Below are 20,251 nucleotides of genomic sequence, written 5' to 3'. Positions count from 1 at the left end.
CGCGGCACCCGCTCCGGGACCCCCGCTCCTGCACCCCGGTACCCGCTCCGGGACCCCCGCTCCTGCACCGCGGCACCCGCTCCGGGACCCCCGCTACATTCCCCGTACCCGCTCCGGGACCCCCGCTACATTCCCGGGACCCGCTCCGGGACCCCGCTACATTGCCGGTACCTGCTCCGGTACCTTCTCCCGATCTTCGGTCCCTGCACCCCCCGGCACCTGCCCTGGCACCCCCCCGCAGCCGCAGTCCCCGCCCTGCCGTGCCCCCGCCAGTGCAGCCCCAGTGCCGGGGTCAGATCGGGATAAGCACACGGTATAAGTGTCGCTGACTGATCAAGCTGTCATTACCACCCCATCCTCACACCCCTGACACCCTCTCTTTGACCAACAGAACCACAAGAGCACGTCAGGGTGTTTACAAACAGACTTTCCGGGGTGGTTTGTCAGTCATTCCAGCCTTTCAAAGTGCTGAAATACTGCCCTAGATGGCCCAACCAGCCTAAAAGTGACATCAACTATTCTCATGCAATTTTGGTTTTGTGCTACCTGTTACACGTGGATTTCAAAGCACTTGTGCAAGAAAATTAAGCTGATCAAGACTGTACAGTCAATCCAAAGGAGAGCAAAAGACTGATTTGCACAAATTCACACCTCAGGTTTCTGCCAGAGCCTGGTCCATGGCTTCCTCTTCAGACCCCACCAGAATGTTCCAGTCCCTGCCTTCCAAGAGGAGGAGAAGCATCAGCAGAGGCTGCCCAAAGAGGCAGCAGGAATGCCTTCCTTGAAGAGCCTCAGAACCTGACAAGGCACTGAACAACTTGGATAACTGACCTCAGCCCTGCTCCAGAGAGGAGAGGAGACCAAAGGCTCCACAAGCCTTTCCAACCTGAACTATTCCTAAGGTGAGGTAAATTGTCAGTATTGAAACATTCTCACCTTGTGACAAGATTTACACCTTATATCTTTTAGCCACTTGAGACATATTTCAGGCCTTGATAATTTGGATACTAACACACATTCAGTCACAGGATGAAGTAACAGCTTGTCTGGACTAGGCTGGAGACCCTGGAAAAGCACCTGGAGCATGTAAGGGACCCTGATGTCCTCCTTGGAGAGACTCCACCTCAGGAGCCTTTTTGGCTCCCAGTCTGCCAATGGTTCCACTGATACTCAACCCTGCTACAGAATTACATCTTTTATACATATTTCAATATTTTAATAATAAAAAAACCCCAAACTGCAACAGCTGAAAATATTGGAAGACATATTTATTGCATCATAGGTATCATCTTTATTGCAACTCTCTCAGGTTTTGGTTACCTTGCTTGTTTTCAAGCATTTAAGCCACATCATAATGAAAATCTAGTGCTAATACAATAACTAAACCTTTTCCATAATAAGTTAACTATTGATTCATCATTCTTTTATCAGAACAAGTAAAAAATACAACTGAAATACTATGGCTATCACTAAAAAATCAAGTCACCAAGGCTTTCAGTAAAGCTTCCTATAAAAAAAGTGTAATTAGCAGAAATTAGTGGTTCTGCTCACTAACTTGAAAAATACAACAGAAAACTGTCCAAATATAAACAGAAGCCAAATTCTATCAGTACCTATTCAGTTCAACAGTGAGTACAGAATTTCTGTAGCAGTGAAAGATTTGCCTTCTCTGAGCAGCAGTGTTCAACCACACATTCAGTGTTTTCTCACAGACATTTTTCTGCACGTGCAGCATATTCAATGCATGACAAAATATTCCACCTGCTTTAAACATTTCACTTATTAAGAGGAAACAGATTCAGACACAACATTAACAGCAGTTTCAGACATAAAGTACTCATTTTAGAATACAGCCATTTCTTTCAAATGGTATAGAGCAAGCTGCAAAAAGTGAATCCAAAAGTTGCATCAATCAAGTGCTCAAGAAGGTTAAATTAAGTTCCAAATTACTGTAATTTTTACTGATAGGGATTTTGTTCCCTATGATAGCATTACTTAAAGAAATTGTCAAGTTATGGTAAATTAAATTTACAATGCATAAGAATTCTGTTAGTTGTCACTGAAAAACAGGAGTCCAAGCCAACCTAAATACTCCAAAGACTCAAGTTGTTCTGGCAATACCTTACTGTTACAAAGGCTGTTCTTGAAAATTCTGCAACAAAATGCAAAACACTCTCAGATGATGTTATTGATGTCCTTTTTGGGCTTTTTTCATCTACAAATGAAGAAAAAAGAGAAAATATCAAGATAAATATTGCCCCAAATCACTGCACAGTTACAGACCAGCTTTCAGTAGACAAAGGCTTGTCACTTAATTGCTCCCATGGTCTCCAAAGCAGAGGAGCAATGCTCCCTGTGTGAGGGATGCACGGATTAACCACTGGGAAGCTGCTGCAGAGGCTCTCACAAACCAGCATTACAGAGGCTGAGCAGAGGAGACCAACTTGCTGATAAACACAGGGATTAATTCAGAGTCCTTAATGACACTCTCATTCTCTTTGTACCCTGTCAGGTGGCAGTAGCCGGTTCCAAAGCTCTCTGGTCTCTCCCTACTTTAATTGTCTCTCTCCAAGCACCAGCCCTGGTGGAATTACACCTGAGACCATTCTCACAGGCACTGCACTGACACAAGGCACAATCCCATGGCTGCACACTCTGAAAGCCTGTCTTTATTTCTGCAAGTCAGCTCAGGGGGTAATGATGAAAACTGGGCTCACAGCATTTGCCATCAGTAGAAAATTCAGTGATGAGTACCTGCATCTGTAACCTGTAGTACTTCTTGGAAAGGTCAACACTCGTCCGTCCTTTCTGGAAAGGATAAGACCACAAAATCAAATTCCAGTGGTTGCCCATTTTCTGGACTCCTTCCAAAAGGCAGTTAATTTCTTCAGTTGTGAAATCTTTTCGGGTTCTTCTCTTGTTCAAAGGTCTCATGCTCATGGCCAGGGAACACATTTCATTGCCCTGCAAATAATTATTTTGGTGTTATTAAGAATTATGTAAATGTACATAACATTTTGCAGGTGGAAGTAACATATTACTGGCAATTCAACATTTACTGGTTGTAAAGAAATGGTCACACTAGCAAGGGAACAATTCTTCAAGGCTTCTTCACTGTCTCTGCTTAATGAAATACAGTATTTTTCTGTAATCTTCATTTCTGTTGTGCCTGTTTATTCTTTTAGCAGATTTATTCCTTTAGGTTTCTGTTACTTCCATACTATGCAAATCTTCATCAATACAGGAAAAATCAGACCTCCAGATCCATCATTCTGAAAAATGCTGACACTCAATTCAGGGCTAAATCAGTGTGACCAGAGTAGAATCAACACAGGAATATTTTTTAGTAAGTTTCATTTTGCTACTGGGCTCCTGTTAAAGGTGGCTAAAAAAGAAACTATGCAATTCCTAGTGCTTTTATTTGGCCATTTATAAAAATGTCAGTGCATTATTAGGCTTTGTATAACTAACCTCATCTTTGTCAAGTGAATGTGTGCAATTTTCTTTTAAGTGCTGACATTTTTGGCTGCACATCTCTTTGACACTCTGTCTCTTCAGGTTAGCATCTTGGGTTTTTCGTAAAGCTATAGAATTGTGAACAAGGAGGCCACTTAGTCACTTTAAACTAACTAAAATCTACTGAAAAACTGAATACAAAACTGGAAAGGATCATTTATTCTAATGAATCTGAATATGTAAACATTTTATTAGTAGTATCTCATTCTCCTTAGATCTTTTTCTCATAATCCACATTATTAATTCATAAGGACTACTGATGAACCAGAAGCAAATGTGTAATAATAATAGTATTATTGATGTTCAAGTGGATTTCTGTAAGAGAAAGTGTAACAGTTTATTTAAATTCATAGCCATTTATCTCCAATAGCAAGGACATGTGCTTCTCTGAATTCCCTAAATGCAAACATAAATGCAAACACTGATCTTTCAGCTGTGCATATCAGAGAATTCATTTTCTGGTAATACTCACACTTTCCATATGCAGGTGTCAAGTTATAGTTGCTGGTCCACCTAATATTTCTACTATGTTCATCTCTCTTTGAAGTATTAGATTTATCTTTTCTATTTGGAGTCAAAAGAATGCCTTAAAAAATAAACAATACAAAACCCAAACAATGAAACACTACACATCCTTCTTAGAAAGAAACCAAATCATAAAACATAGGTTATATTTTAAGAATTAAAATTTAACAGAGAACCATCTTTTGAGCCATACCACTAATCTGGTCTTGGAAGAAAGACTAGAAAATGCAGTTTACTTGGCTTATAGGAAATGTGTACTTGCTAAAGATTTTTTTTGCTTAAAGATATTGCTGTAATGGGCTTTCATTTTGCTGTGGTTGCTCTGGTTGGGTTTCTTTACATTGTAAAATACCTTTGTGGCTTTCATAAGACAAATTCATCAATTTCTGAATCTGAAGGGGGAAAATATAAACAAATATAAAAATCAACCTAATAGCTTTTACTGGTTATTAATTAAATAAAATAACCATGTAAACAAGGCTTTTTAAAATAAGAGTATTAAAAATAAATTTCTGGTGTGAACTTCAAAATTCAAATTTCAATTCTCGTTTCAAAGAAGAATTTATTCAAAAGGATTCCCCTTGTAGCTGTTTGGACAAGCCCCAAGTCCTCAGCAGATCTCCCAGGAGGAACAGGAATGGATCTAATGGAATAACATGACTGGAACTGCATAAGGAGTGGTGTTGAATCCAGGTTCAGGCAGCTGAGTTCTGCTCTGAGCCTGACAAAGCCTCTCCATTTTAGAAAACAATGTCACAAAACTGAGAAATAGCAAATGACATGGAAGTAACCTGACAGGATTCAAAACAGGATCAACACAGCCAAGTGCCAGGTGACTTTGCAGGGAAATAATGTACATTACACAATTTCATTATTATAGAGTATGCAGTTTCTGGCCTAATGATAAAGAGATTATTCTCAGAATTTAGAAAAAGAAAAAAAAAAAAAAGAAGAGAACTTTCTATGGACAGTCTCCCATGGTAAAGTTCTGCAAAAGAATTAATAGAGAGTAAGGGCTTTTCACCCCAGTTTCCAAACCAAGCCTTTACTTTGGAAACTATCCTTCTTGCTTCTAAAAGTTGGTATTTCTTTATGCAGCTGGTCTTTCTTCACTGGGGTCAGCAGCATTTCTGGAAAATGTAAGATGAACTCCAGTAAAAATGCCAGTAAGTAATAACTGTTTAATTTTCAGAATTTCTCCTTTAAACCAGAAATAGATAGGATTTGCTTCTATTTAAGTAATTGAGATTTCTAAGTATCCTAGACCCATAAATGTGTAATACTGAATGTAATTACTTTTGTGTGATGTACTCACACATACTTCAACTTAACACATTCCCTTCTCTTAGGACCTGACTATTTCTGGCAAATGTTAAGAGTCTTATCAAAGCCTATAACGAGCATCTGTCACCATGGCAAGAAATACACAAGATCCTTCAAAAAAGAAGTGACCAGTTCTGATCTCACTTAGTACAAATCATTATAAATCAAATTCCATGAGTGAGTTTAAAACAGCAAGACAATCAGAAACAAATAAAAAAAAGTTCAGAATTTTAAATGCAATTTAGAATTTTAAAGCAGTGGTTCCAAGTAGTGAAAATAAACTCCATACTCTGGTGAGTTGCAGATCTGCTGTTACCAGCAGCCACCCTGCGGAGCTGCCCTCGGTATCTTTCTTCAGCCTCCAGGATGACTCTGTGGTGCTCACACCTCTGCAGGCAACTCTGCAACATCTTGGTGAAGGTTTTACTGTTCAAGGACAGTCCTGCTGTGCAACCTGGGAAAAACAGGATACTGCAGAAATAGCAATCACAGCTTCTGAAGAAGCCACCACAAAATTCAGTGTTTCATTTTGCTCACGAGGATCATTTTGACTTCAGGTTTTCCATACTCATGTCATTTTTATGTGCCTTCTTGAAATACTTTGTATTTGCTCTCTCAAAATGAAAGAAAAATAATATTGTTGAAATTTTATTGTTGAAATGTTGAAAATTTCAACATATTATGGGATTAAGTTATACTACAATTACACTCCAGGAGTACTGAGTGAGGCACAGATCCTCTACAGAACTACAAATATCAGTGGGATGGGAAGACACAGGCCTCAGTTCCATTTGCACATTTATCCAGGAGCCAAAATACATATATTATGTACTATTATTTATTTTTTTAAAAAACTTTGTATTGTAGCAGTTACCTGAATCAATCTTAATCTGAATCAATGGTAAGTCTAGTTTAGGCATGAATTCCCTCACAGGAAGCCTTGCTGCTCATTTTTGAGGACATTCCTAGGGTAATTTATGGTTTAGATATCCTTAGATGCTCTCATGGTTAAGTTACATCCGCTGAAGGAGAACTTGTGTGAGGTGTCACAGTAAGGGCACAAGTCCATATCTGTAACATTCCACCTTAAGATAAAGCAGTGCTAAAGCTCAGCTTGAATTTAGTTTGATAGCTCAGATAAAAATAATGTTCAAAGGTAGGTTATGGGCTGCTTTGGGGGTTCTTTGGTCTTCTGTGGGTTTTTGTTCAGTTGTGGGTTTTTACATGAAGAAACATTGGCTTGATTACAAAATCTACTCACAAATCCAGAGTACCAGCAGCATTCTCATGACTACTGATGGAGCAGGCTGAGGCAGTGGAGCCTGGGGTAACTGAGGGCTGTAGTTGTGGATTACCATAAAACTGCCTGCCTGTACTTCACAGCAGTGAGGCAGAGAGAACAGAAGGGCTGCAGAACACTGAGGAGGCTTAGCAGCAGAATAAACGAGGGAAATGAGAAGGGCTACGTGTTCTTCCTCTCTGCAAGCAGAGAAAGGAGGGAAACACCTGCTCAAGTATTCTATTTAGGGAGTCACCTTTCAAGTTACTGTATGTTCTGTTTGTCAGCAAACCCACATGGACCAAAACTGCAATTTGACAGGGGAAGGGAAGGGGAAGGGGAAGGGGAAGGGGAAGGGGAAGGGGCACTCAGGTTTTGTTATTACGTAAGCGGTAACAGAACAGATGTGTTACAATTTCTGTCAAGTCAATCTGCTTACAGCACTGCTGACTCTTTAAGGCTTCTTTATGTAATCTGGAAAGAAAGATTTAAGATAATATTTACCTAAACACCTTAAACCTGCCATTTTATAGGATGAAGATGTGGCTGAAGTACTTTCAACTCTCTCAGTTTTCTCTGAGCAGAATGAATGTTGATCTAAATGAGAGAGGAAAAAAGTCACTAAGAAATGTAACATATCTTTTGCCATGGTAATCATGCATCAACATAACTACATTCAACTGCATTTTCTATTTGTAGATTATTAAAGTTTAATTAATAGAACAGCAGAAAATCCAAATGAAATTTCTCAAGTTAAATGCCTCACATTCATATTTCTGTAATTCCAGAATAACCATGTTCAATTCAGTGTTTTTTTCATCACCCTCCCGAAGGATATTACTTCAGCTTGAACACAGCAAATTGACCCAGAAAACCCATATTGTTTATGGGTTTTCTGGGTCCTATAAACTTTATTTCTGTTTGGAATCAGATGCTGAAAAATGCAACATATTGGAATAATACATATTCTCAGTTTAAACAGGTGTAACCTGGAGATCAGCTGGTCACCTGTAAAGCTCCCATTCTGGCAAACTCTAATGAATACTTAGCAATTTTATAAATTAACAGGAAACTAAACAACAAATAATTATTTAATTGAACAGATCCCAGTTCTGAAATAAATGTATTAGACTAGGATTAATGCAAATACGAAAAACTTCACCATGTAGGAACAGCATCAGGCAAAAGTCACTCTCACAGGCAGGTTCTATCCCAGCCTTACAGGCACAGGACCACACCTGCATTTTCTGTTAGTGGCTTTCACTGGTCAGTACAGATTAAACACTAAACTTAATCTCTGATGCATTCATTTCAATAGCTAAAATCAGTTTTTTCAAAAAAAGAAAGCAAAAATATGTATTAGAAGAAAAGTCAGATAAATGCTCTCCTGGTAAAATTGTGTACAATATAGAATTCCAACACTATGCCAACCAGTTAAAGGATATTACAAATAAGGCACCTCTGTCATCTAATGTTACATAACAAGAGATAAAAAGTAGTGATAAATGCACACAAAACTAATTAAAATCTCATTGAGAACAAAATCAGCTCAGAAAGGAATATATGTAGCTATTTGTACCTGATGTGCATGTCTGTTTTCTATTTCTAACAGTCTCTGCTGGTTGTTTAAAAAACTGTTCACTGGGAAGATCAAAACGTGAAGAAATTAAAACCAATAAAGCAATAAAAACAACATACATTTACCTGAAAATGAATACACACATTCCAAGGGCACAACAAAAAAACATATTAAATATATAAAAGAGAAAAGTCTAAAAAAAATTTATCTAGTTATCCCAAGTTACTGGACTTATGGCACCCAGCATGTAATCAGTGCATGTTAAAGATTATTTCCCAGAGATCTGTGATTGCCATTCCTTGCAGTCTGTTCAGCAGGGAGTGCAGAGCTGTCACTGGTTTCCAGAGTAATTTGCAATTCAGATTCACATAAAGATTACCAAGTGCACATAAAGCTCTCACAAAGTCTTCAGAATACTGTAGCCTTCACCATTTGCAGCAAATGCTCTAAAAGGTAATTTGTTTTCTTCTTTTATTACACTAATTAACTTCAGTGCAACCAACACAGTGCTTTGATACCTTGATCAAGGGGTTTTGTATCCCTGACTCCCTCTGAAAGCTGCAGGAGCAAGGAGCCTGATCCAAGGTTACCTTCCAGTAATTCCTGTGTTCACACAAACACATACTCAAAAGGAGAGACTTTTAAAAATTGTTATTTTAACAGTTTCTGCACCAGAGCCAAGAACAACAACTAAAGAAGCTGTGAAATTATGTTAACCAGTAGCAAAGCAGAATTTACCTGAATGTACCATGGAAAATATCCAGGCTCTTGGTGATTTCTGTGGTAGTTGCAAAGTAACAATATAAAAGCAAGAAAGTGCAAAGAGCTAGGTGCAGCCAGACACATTAAAAAAAAACCACAATACAATAAAAATGTGGAACTCAGAAAGCCCAAAACAACAACAACAAATCCCCAAAATGTAGTTTTGCTCATACTTTTCCATTGACTGTTTTGAGGAATATTCCAGATATAAATTTGAGAATGAAACTTGTATTTATCATTTCAAGTTAGCTATAAATAATTTTAGGTTTATCAATAAGAAAGATAAACACAAGCAGCAAAATAAAAAGAGGAAAATCAGCATTTGTGTGAGAGCAACAAGCAAAAGAACAGGTAGTGACTAAACAGGGCTGTTCCTTTCTCTTCCCATGCAGGGCAGCACAGGAAAATGAGGGGAGAATTGCAGAGGTGCAGAAAGTTATGCTTCTACTTTGCAGACACCCCAATTTCAGTATTTTTCTGAGCAGTTCTCTACCTGTTGTTTCCCTAGTACATGCACGTTACAGAAACTGTTTTGTCCAAACCAATGGGTTAAATCTTCATCTGTTACATCAGTGAGAACTCTGGGACAAAAGCCATGGAGGATTTCCAGCACTATGCTGAAGGCACTTGAATGTGCCCTGAAAGAGGCTCTCTGTCCAACACCAGCACTCAGAGATCAGCACCTTTGTTACTGCAGTGATTAAAATGTTTGATTTGTGACCTCAAAAACAATCTCTAGTGGGCCACCAAAGGGCTACACCTTTCCACTAGCAAAAAAACCCACATAGCTAGTAACAGATAATTTCAAAGCCTGTGAATTTGCAATGACTAAAGAAAAGCAACTAGTATTTCTGCTTAGGGGTGCCATTCTTACCCTGCCTCAAGACCAGACTGACTTTTTCCACAAGCAGTTTTTCCATTTGTGTTGTGACCTGGAGGTTCACTGTCCATTTGCAGCTCAGTGACCAAACATGGAAAGTTCCTCTGCTCAATTTGTCTGGTGGAAGCTGCATCCACAGTGTTCACTGTTTCATTTCTTTGTGGAGCAGAAGTTACAGATGGAGCAAGAGCCTGATTATTCAACTTTGAGGTCAACTGTGGACAACAGACATCTTTATGTGTTCTTTCTGTGTGCTTCTTTGGATCAGCAGGATTCACCTCATGGCATTTTAATGCTTCAGAATTGGCTGCTGAAGATTTGTCTACAAGTATTTCTTCTTGCACTCTTTCCTGCATTGAAAATTACTGGTTAGTGACTATGTGAGCTCTGTAAGAATATTAAATAAAAAAACAGGATTAACTAGATAGTCTAACTGTGAGGGTTAAACAAATTCCAGAGGAGCTTCAGAAAACCCCCTGACTGAGCTGAGAGCCAAGAAGACAGCAGTGCCACTGAAGGTGTTGAGGGGGTACTTCCTAAGTGCTTATTTCAGGCTGAAGCAACGAATTTGCTACTAATGCAAGGCACTGCTAGAACTTAAGAGCCATCTAAAGAACTCATAAACTTGCTCTTCCAAACCCAAAAATACTTAGCAGCTTTAAAGCACAAGGAAAATATGAAATAAATTTATCTCAGCTTATGTTCACATTCTTTATGATCTATCCCACTACAGCCATACAATCCTAAGCATTTCGTGCATGCAAGTATTGGAATTACAGTTTTGAATGTCCAGCAATTAAATTCAACTTCTTTTTCTATCTCTTAAGAAATCTGGGTTTACAATAAACTTGAATACTTCATACAATACAGGTGTATTCTCCATTCTCTGCACACCTGTAACTTGGTCTGACCTACAATAATGATAAAAGTTGTAGGTTGTAGTTTCACACAAATCCAACATTTTTCCTGGGTTTTTATTTGCTCACACTGAAATTATCTTAAAGATTTATTTTCACTTTCTCCTTAAACTCTGCAAAGATGTGATTAGTTTTATCCTATTTTGGTAAATAGGCCAACCTCATCATGCTCTTTTTCAATCGAGTTTATTCTGTGTAAAATTTCTTTTGCTTTCTTCCAGTAGTCTTGTAGACATCTTTTTCTGACTTCCACATCCAATTCTTCTGCATTGTTCACATTTAATGAGTTATCATATAATTTCAGAGACAACCGCTCAGCTTTATAAAATATAAAACAACATTAATATTTAAAATGTTATCAATTAACATTTAAAAAAGTATTTATTATATTTTAGTATGCTGAGGGACAGCCTCAATCATTTAATGCAAAATAACAATTTTTATCAAACTTAAATTTATATATAAATGTAACAGATTTGAAATATAAGCTGTAGTTACAAGAGGTAGGGTTGCAATTATACTTATTATAAACAGTTTACACAATGATGCTTTGAAAAAAAATGACTTTTTCATTGACTTAACTCTGGGTTCTTTACCAGGATGAGTCTCTGCTTTTTAAAAAAACAATTCCATGTTATGGACACTACAAATCCCCAGACCCCTCAACCTTACATAAACCTAGTGTAGATGTGCTTGCAGCACAAAAATGTAGATACAGGTTTGTTTTTTCCTAATTAGTAATTGCACACCCTCCACACTCTAGAGATTAGAGGACAACATCTCTTTGTTTCATAAGTGGCATTGTACAAATAATTAATACAGAACTGAAACAGGGGACCTAAAAAAATCCTACTTCAGAAAAAAAAATCAAGATTTCTTAATATCAGGAATTATTGTGATTTCAGCCTTGATTATCTCCTGGTTTATTCTCTCTCTCTAGTGGTACATCCCCAGGAAGAGAGTATCCACTGGGTGTTAAATGACAATGTTCATACTTTCCATAGCATGTATAGATGGGAAAGCTTTAAAAACTGGCCCTGCATGGAAAGGTTTCACAAATGCATTACTGCAACGCTGTTGGAATTTTTACTTCTCTTTTTGCTGCCCAAGTCAGTTCTTGATGACAAATAAACAACTTTCTATGCAGAAAACAAACATCTCTTGGAGTACACAGAATTACAAAGCTGCCACAGTTAAAATCACTTGGGGAAGCAGCAGCACACAGAGACGGAAAGAGTCATTTGGAAAGCAATATCTGCAAGCTTACTCATTTGTCTGCAGTTCTGCAGCACAAAAGTAGCAGCTTTGATGAGTTCTTCGTCCTGAGATTCTGTCAATACCTGAATCAGAAGTGGCAGACCATTGTTCTGAAGCAGCTCACACTGGTTTTCTTCTAGAACAAGACATGGAAAAGGAAAATAGGTTGGTTTCAACCTCACACACCTTAACCTTACATTCATTTTAGGAGCCAATACTGGCAACTTTCTCTAAGTTTCTGTAGAAAAAGAGATTTTCATTAGAGACTCGAGCCTGCTGCATTGACAGCAGGAGAGCTTTACATCACACAGGATGATTTGACCAGAACTCCGATTTCTGTAAGAAAACTGAAGGATGACTGAGACAAATTACAGGATGGAGGTCCAAGCTCATTTAATTGTGGCCTAAAACATTCAAATAATGACTCCTGTATTTCTTTTCTTCCATTACCTCCTGGAGTAGATATGCTACATTTCTCTGAGGTCTGAGATCCAGAAATATCAAAATCTCAAGGTTTATAACTAGCATAATAAAATTAGCAGTTTAATCCTGGTCTATCCAATCTGTTCCTCCTAATTTATTAGGTATTTTGATACATTTTTATTGTGATCTCATTTCCATATGTATTTATATAACTGATAACTTGCTATAAATAGTTTATTCTTGTTTAAACTTAATAAAAAAGCAATAAAAAAATAAAGCATTTTTATTTTGACAGTGTTGACATTTTTAGAGAAATCCTTTTTTCTACTGGTTTAGTAATTTTTCTATTCAAAAGACATTTTCCATTAAGTTTTGTTTCATGAAAAAATATCTGTTAAAATAAATTTATGACCTATTAAGCTAATTATTGAACATGTTATTGGCACTCAGAGGATGAAAACCAACCAGAATTTTTAAACATAAGCCCTTTTTCTTGTTTATCTATACATACATAAGAAAAAACAGCAGTACAAATTAATTTCTCTTTCAATTTGCTTGCACTAACCCAAAATACCAACTGAAGTGCTGTATTTTTACCAGATATGCTAGGGCAAGCCCTGAGGAACATGACAAAAACATTTCAGGGCTACCTACTGCTTCTGTGTTTTGAAATCCAATGTTCTTACATGGCTTTTACACAGTCCTTGGTAGCAGTGGACAGAAGCTGTATGAGCCAAGGACCATGAAAGGAGATCTCAAGACAACTCATTTGCTACATCTGGATTTCAGTAGTTTTCAGGTCTGGATTAATTATTCCCTGTGCTCCCTAAGCCCAGCTCTGAATTCTTGTATCCTTAAAGCTTTTTTCAAAGCTACTAAAGACACTTCCTGCTAACAACCTTTACAACTTAAAGATGGAATATGCTAGAAAACTTTTTCTGAATGTTGACATCATATTATTTAATAGAACTCTCCCTCATGTTCCAATCTTGATGAAGTGACACCACTGGAGGAGTCAGTGTATGAGAATTTAGGAGAAGCTGACACTCAGGAAGAAGAAAAAGAAAATCTTACCACAAACTTCAGTACAGTGTCCAATTGTTAGAATAACACTGGCTTTTTCTCCTGTGCTCAGTGTCTCATTGGACAGCAGCTTCAGCAGCTCTGACACAGTGTGATACTTGGCCAACACAACACCCATGGCAGCTGTTTGTTAAAATAATTGGAAGGAAAATAAACTAGATAATGACTGTAAAAGAATTATCCAAGTATAAAATGCTGGGTTTTGAGGGAACTCTACAGACCCCTCAAAGCCTTGGGCCTGCTCAGCCCTGCCCTGCTCTGCCTTTAACAGTTCAGATTATCCCATCCCTCCTGTGCTGTTCCCAAATCCAGCTCTGCCCATTCTCCCAGCCTGTGCTCCACGGAGATGAGGCAGAAGATCTGATGAACGAGGGCTTTGCACTGTGCAAGTTTTGGAGATCCCTGCTGAGTTTCTCCACATTCTTTATCAGCTCCAGCATGGAGCCAGAGAGAGTTGAATAAGCTTTGACACACAGAGTGTCTGCCACAAAAAGAGCAGGGGACGAGCCCTTCCTGGCACTGGGAACACCACTGCTAGTCCATCATGCTGAGCCCCAGTCCTGTCACACACCAACTGCTCTGAAACTACACTCAGAACTAGTCCAGGTTTCTGCTTTTAAACTTTTGTGACCTTCCCCTTGAAGCTCTTATGGCAGAAGTGTGAGACACCAACCACGGCCACAGCACAGGCTGGTCAGGATCACAGGTTTCTCCAAACCTTCTGATGGAATACACAAGAGCTCATTAGGAGAGCAGACCCAGCCAGCAAACCGAGCAGAGGTGTGCTGTGCAGAAACACCTTTGAACACATTTGTTCAGCTCCACCTCTGAATTACTAAAGCTTCCTATCCTAGAGCCACATAATTTATCATTCAGGCATAGGCCTAACTCCAAGATCCAAACTGACTGGCCAAATCCAGAGCTCAGCTTTACTTACCCAGGACTAGCTGGAGTATCTTATTTTTAATTTTCAGGAAGGTTTTAAACCTCACTGTATTTATTTTAGCAACAATGGGACAGTAATCTACCTCAGATGAACTGAATCACCCCGCACTTACACCTTTGAATTTAAAAAAACACTACACTGGGATGTATATAACTTAGCTACCTTGAAGCATCCATTTATGTAACTTTCCCACCAGCACAAGACTTTAAAAATTCCATTTTAAAATTACCATAGATAAAAAATACCTTTTCACTCACAGTTATTAGTAATGCAGGCATCCAGAGTTTTTGTTACTACCACTGCAAGTTTCATGCTGGAAGGACTCAAACAGGAATCATGCATAAGCTCGAGGAGAACTTTGGCTAATGTATCCAATCCTCCAATAGAAACAAAATACTTCTGCACATATGCTTAGTGAAAAAAAATGAAAAAAATTGTGATTTAAGCAACAGAGTTTGCAAATTATTTCAGCATTTCATCAAGTAAGTTCATCACAGTTTTTCTGTGCACGTGTTAGTCATTACACTTCTTATACAACAGAAGCTGGGTATATATTAATCTCAAAAAATGTAGTAACTGCATATAAAATAGTTACAGGAAAACATGACCCTAATATGTGCACACAAATGGTAAACATCATGCCTGAGTTCTACCTAAGTCATTGTTTTCAGTCAGGTAATAATTACTTTTATTTAGAAATACTTGTAGTCAAAACAGCTTCCAAATAGTTTTACTGATCTTAAGAAATGTAACCAGTTTGTGGCTGTTTGAGCACAGTGCAGTGGAAGTAAAGATGGTGGAATACAGTTGTCACAATACAAGTTGGAAGAACAGCAAATGACTTTGTAGAGATTGACAAGAAAGGAAAAAAATTTTACTCTCTAATTAAAGTTTTATCAAATGCAAATCTGTGCAAAGCTGGAGCTGCACTTACAGTTATTTGCAACTGTGAGACCAAGAAATGAACAAATGGGACGAACTATCTCAGGCTCTGTGCAACTCTCGAGCCACTCTTTGGCAAAGGGAAAAACTGAACAGCAAATGTTTTGATTATCTTCTGGAAAAACAAAAACAAATTACCCCACATCAAAAAGCAATGAAATGAAATTTCAGCTGAACAGTAAAAATGAAACCAAACTGTTACCAGTTTGGAGAATATCCTTAAAGCTCTTTCACAATTCTCAGAGCAACATGTACCATTCTGAGGGTTGTTCACACAGGCACAGAGAGTGCTGCACACTGAGGACCAGAGCTGATAGCAGGGATCAGTATTTTCATCTGACAGATTCTTCTCAGAGGTGAAGAGAGTTGTTCTGTTAAGGACAATGAAAACAAGTCTCCAATAGTCAAGGGAACATAGCTGCTAACCAGTCTACTATTTGTCTATTTGAATTGCAAATTTTAAAAGTTTTAAAATTTGAAAAGTTTACCTGAATAACTGCAGCAGCAGGCTGATGCAGCCTGTATCTCTGACATAGGTTTGCCCATTTTCTAAAAGAGAACACACACAAGACTCCAGAGACAAATGTGGACAAAATCTTAGCATAAAATTTCATTTCTATACATACATTCCCTTTCCTAAGCACCTATCCTCCCCTGAAGTAAATACAAAATCATATCAACATACTGGTAAATAATCTTTCTATGTCTCTTTTCCTCTACACTCTCAGAAACGATGGGTTTGCATTTGCAAACTGTATTTTTAGAACTAAACCACATTCTACTGTTTAAGGAAATCCCAGTGAGTAATGATCTACTCAGATAATTCAGGTTCAGTTACATGCAAACCTTCATCTTTATAAATTAACTTCACCAAAACATTACTTATTGAATGTTCCAAATTTTGTACTGCATACTGGCAAATAGAGAGTGTTCCTGTAAAACAGAAAAAAACTCCAACTTACTATTATTTGAAACCAGTACTAAGATGACATAAACAGACATCCTTTTCAAGTTCACACCAGAATCCTTTTTAATTAAAATGAAAATGAGGTCTTCAAACAATGCAGAAGTACACAAAGTCTGCTGACAATACACTGAAAACAGAAAGAGAAAACAGTTGTGGCCAGTATGTGGGGAGTGGAGACAAGGCAGGACTATGAAGTGACTGAGGGCTTCCTCCTGCAGTGAGTTCTGCACCAGCCAGGACCCTGGCAAGCTTTGGAACAATCCAGGGGTCATTTAACACTTGCTGCTGAGGGAGAGGGGGACTACAGGTGTCTGGTAACTTAAAGACACCCTGTGTGCACAAATCAACAAGGCACTGATCAAATCTGGGAATGCACAGTGCAACTGGGGCACCTTCCTTGCCCCTTGCTCCAGCTGACAATCTTGTAGTCTCATTTTGTGACACCAAAAGAAAATGCACAAGCACAAGTAATGACAGGGGGCCATAACTCACTCAGAAATACAAAAAATATTATTTTTATTACCATTACTCTCTATAATAATCCCCAATGTAAATAAAGCTGCTTCCTTTACTATGCAATGAACACTCGACTTGGCAAGGTCATTTATAAACATCAAACCACCGATTTCTTGAAAGTATTCGCTTGCTTCACCTACAAGAGGAAAAAAGAACAGAAACTTTTGCTTTGGTTTCTCTGAAAAATGAAAGGCTTCTAAGATTTTCCAACATCTCAAACCTTTTATCCTTTAGGCAACATTTTTACAGTGCTCACCAGTTTCTTAACATACATGATGAACATAAAAGACTGTGTAGTTTCTAAGGAAAAGCATTTCTTACTGTTCTGTTGGCAAATGGAACAGATGGTGATCAAAGCCTCTTTCTGAGACAGAGGGCAGTCCATCTGATATTTAAGGCATTCAAGCAGTAAGTTCAGATCTGTTTTCATATCTAAGAGCAAACACAAAATACTTCATTAAAATTATTGTATTTTCTATATATTAATCTAGTCACTATTAGAATAAATATGTCCAAAATGGAGTATATACATGTATTTAAAAAAAAAAAAGAGAAAAGGTAAGCCAAATTGGAGCTACATCACTTCTATTCACCCACAAACAACAAATCTGAAGTATTGCCATCCACAGTTTGTTATTTGAGCATGATTTCCTTTGTAGAGTAACAGCCTCCTTTTAGTATTTCTGGCCTTTAATTACTAGAGACTTCAAGTGTTAAAAAGTGTGATGTAAACTACTAAATATTAAATTCACAACTGCAAGGTGCATAAGTGTAAATAATACACAACCATTAAAATATTCAGAGTGCAAATACAGTTGAAAATCTGTGGAGTAGTAAGGAAAGAGCCCAAGAGCACAAGGCTGCTCCGTGGTACTGAGCTACAGGAGACACGAATTGTGCACCACAGCAGCAGAGCCCTCAGCCAGGTGGTTAGAGATGTAACACAAAATATTCTCTGGGCACCTACATACAACCCTAGGTGGGTAAACAGACTTGGAAAATCTCTCTTTAGTCTTTGGAGTATAACTAAAATACTTATTTGATAATTATTTCTAACAGTGACAGAAGGTATTTTTTAGTGTAAACTCTTACAAGGTTTGGGGGTTCTTAAAGAAGTTAAAATCTAATAAAAATGTGGATAAATATCACCCAATTAAAAAAAAACAAACAAAGGTGACTTTGTGTGGTGTACTTTACTATGTGTAGGTTTGTCATTGCATTTACCCTTTGCATACCCAATACAGTATCCAAAATTTGGCAACTAGGAAAAAGCACGTTTTCCCAATTGCTCACAACCCCACAACAGGCCTGTCACAGTCTACTAAAACTTTGTAAAATTGATGAGGATTATAATGACAAATCATATTAGATATCTTACCACACTGATTTTTCTGCACCTTTGGAGTGTTCATTTTTGTTTTGTTTTTCTTCTTGTACTACAACAGCAAGAAAAAAAAAGTGTTTTCAGTTCTGTTCAGATTAGCAGTGTTTATACTGTACACTGTAGAAATGACATTGTTTTTCTAAAATGCACTCTGCAGTTTTCTCCTCTTATTCTGTCATCTCTCTCACACACAGTTTAATGCATTCCTGCATGGAAAAGTTTTCCTTTGGAAATACAATATTTTATAATAACCCTGCATTTGTAACTACTAGGTTATCATCTTTTGAAGGTGGTTTTGCAGAAATCAGGTAATTCCATGTTACCACTGAGGGGCACTGTCAGTAAAGAATATCCCTGCTCTGTGTCACTGATCACAACAAAGCTGATCCAGTTTTCCTTACTAGAGTGGCCAACTTTGCCATCAGCCAACAATTGGCACTAAGACCAAGTAATGTTATTTAGGGGGTGAGCACTATAAAACACTCAGCCTCCTTCTGCTCAAGGAGCCACTAAACCATCAGCATTGTTCTAGTAGTACTGGCCAAACCAAAGGCAATGAGCATAGAGACATATTCCTTACTGCAAGAATTTATTTGAATTCACTGAAGACATTGTCACATTACATGAACCATGTCATCCACAAAACCCCACAGCATTGATGCTTCACAAACCCAACGTGGCAGCCTCTGAGAGTAGAGCAGCAGAGTGACGTTGGGGTTTGGAAGCAGATGGTCCCTCAAATACGCCCCAAGTCCCAAACACAAAAAGTTGATGCAAGCATTACAAGAACCTATTAAAACTTCTCAAAAAATTACTTAGCTCTGGTAGAAACTTTAAATCAGTGGCAAATCCAGCTTAATAATGGATTAGTTTTCCTTCTCAAGGGCTCAAAGCAGTATCATTGTCACCTTAATGAGGACAGCTTGCCCTGCTTTTTGTTTAGAGTTACTGATCCACCCCCATTCCTTTGCTGCTTCCATTGGAGAGGGAAAATTTAGAGAGTTCATCTCCCTTTAGCCTTTCAGAAGTGATAACAGACACACAATTCATTTTCCTGCAAATCCCAGCCCTGCCACAAGAGGCAAAAGCCTGCAAGCCTTCCTCACCTCTTTTTGTCCTACTGCTACCACCCCACCAGCCTAAGAAAAAACAAAAACTGCCTAAACTAAAGGAAGGCTGTAAAAATGAGTTCGCTCTGGAGCTAATTGCATTTCAGAAGAGTTTAATTTAATACATGTTTATACAGTTATAGAATGTAGGAAGCACAAGGGCTTTAAAACTGTAAACAAGTGACCTTACCTGGATCTTTTACTTTTGCAACTTACAGAAGGTACACAGAAGATATGTATTTATAAGCCAGCCTATATTAATTAGCTGCAAATAGCTCACCTCTGTTGTTGCATCACAGGGCAAGGTAGGAAGACAAGCGACTAGATTTGCTTCAACAAACATCGGGCAAATGTTGCATATTGAACAGATCACCTCTTCATCAGTTATGGAGAATGACCCAGTAACACCCCTTCAAACCCCAAAAACCACTCCTGGAGAAGTGCGGATCTGTCAACGCGTGTGTTCAGCAGCACTCGAGCACATGGCTGGCTCGGACAGAACACCAGGCAGCCTCGGCAGGACTTATCCTTTGAAACCCAGGGACCAAAGCCCAGAGGGGAGAAGCGCGGATTGTTGGCTTCCTCTGGAAACCAAACCCCACAGCAGCAGCTGAGGCCGTGAGGATGCTGCGCTGTGGAACAGGACTTGGGGGTGTCCTGGCCCATTTCAGCTCCCTCCCACCCTCCTCCCTCAGATGAGCCGTGTGTGATTTCCGCTCATTATCAGAGCCCCACTTTGAAGCCTTAGCAAGCACTCCAGATCAGCCCAAATATAAAAAGGAAAGAACACATAAAAAATTTAAAATAAAAAGAGGGGGTGGGAGGAAAGCAACAGTCTGAAGA

General features: G+C 38.4%; 1 protein-coding gene and 1 long non-coding RNA gene across 3 annotated transcripts; one reads left to right on the top strand and one right to left on the bottom strand.

The window, feature by feature from the left end:
• Nucleotides 1-6: 6 nt before the first annotated feature.
• LOC107210025 lies at nucleotides 7-10,156 on the top strand. 2 transcript variants are annotated; one of them, XR_001523811.2, is made up of 3 exons: nucleotides 7-902; nucleotides 5,140-5,207; nucleotides 5,669-10,156. It is a non-coding gene; the product is annotated as an uncharacterized LOC107210025 (long non-coding RNA). The 2 variants fall into 2 exon arrangements; XR_004499076.1 differs by having other exon boundaries at nucleotides 5,663-10,156.
• On the bottom strand, nucleotides 2,087-20,245 carry TERB1 (telomere repeat binding bouquet formation protein 1). The gene is made up of 21 exons (XM_015640346.2): nucleotides 19,689-20,245; nucleotides 18,294-18,351; nucleotides 17,237-17,347; nucleotides 16,923-17,051; nucleotides 16,395-16,526; nucleotides 15,921-15,981; nucleotides 15,688-15,803; nucleotides 15,425-15,547; nucleotides 14,748-14,900; nucleotides 13,536-13,667; nucleotides 12,049-12,174; nucleotides 10,942-11,099; nucleotides 9,859-10,214; nucleotides 8,223-8,284; nucleotides 7,148-7,240; nucleotides 5,654-5,818; nucleotides 5,091-5,171; nucleotides 3,989-4,102; nucleotides 3,472-3,584; nucleotides 2,755-2,964; nucleotides 2,087-2,215 (listed from the first exon to the last, which is right to left on the bottom strand). Exons 1-21 carry the CDS (start codon nucleotides 19,749-19,751, stop codon nucleotides 2,186-2,188), a joined length of 2,586 nt encoding a protein of 861 aa, XP_015495832.1. The 5' UTR covers nucleotides 19,752-20,245; the 3' UTR covers nucleotides 2,087-2,185.
• Nucleotides 20,246-20,251: the final 6 nt, after the last annotated feature.

The sequence above is a fragment of the Parus major genome, chromosome 11 (genome assembly GCF_001522545.3).
Source record: "Parus major isolate Abel chromosome 11, Parus_major1.1, whole genome shotgun sequence".
Taxonomy (NCBI): Eukaryota; Metazoa; Chordata; class Aves; order Passeriformes; family Paridae; genus Parus; species Parus major.
Note: the sequence above shows the minus strand (reverse complement) of the source record. Positions and strands in the feature narration are given on the sequence as shown.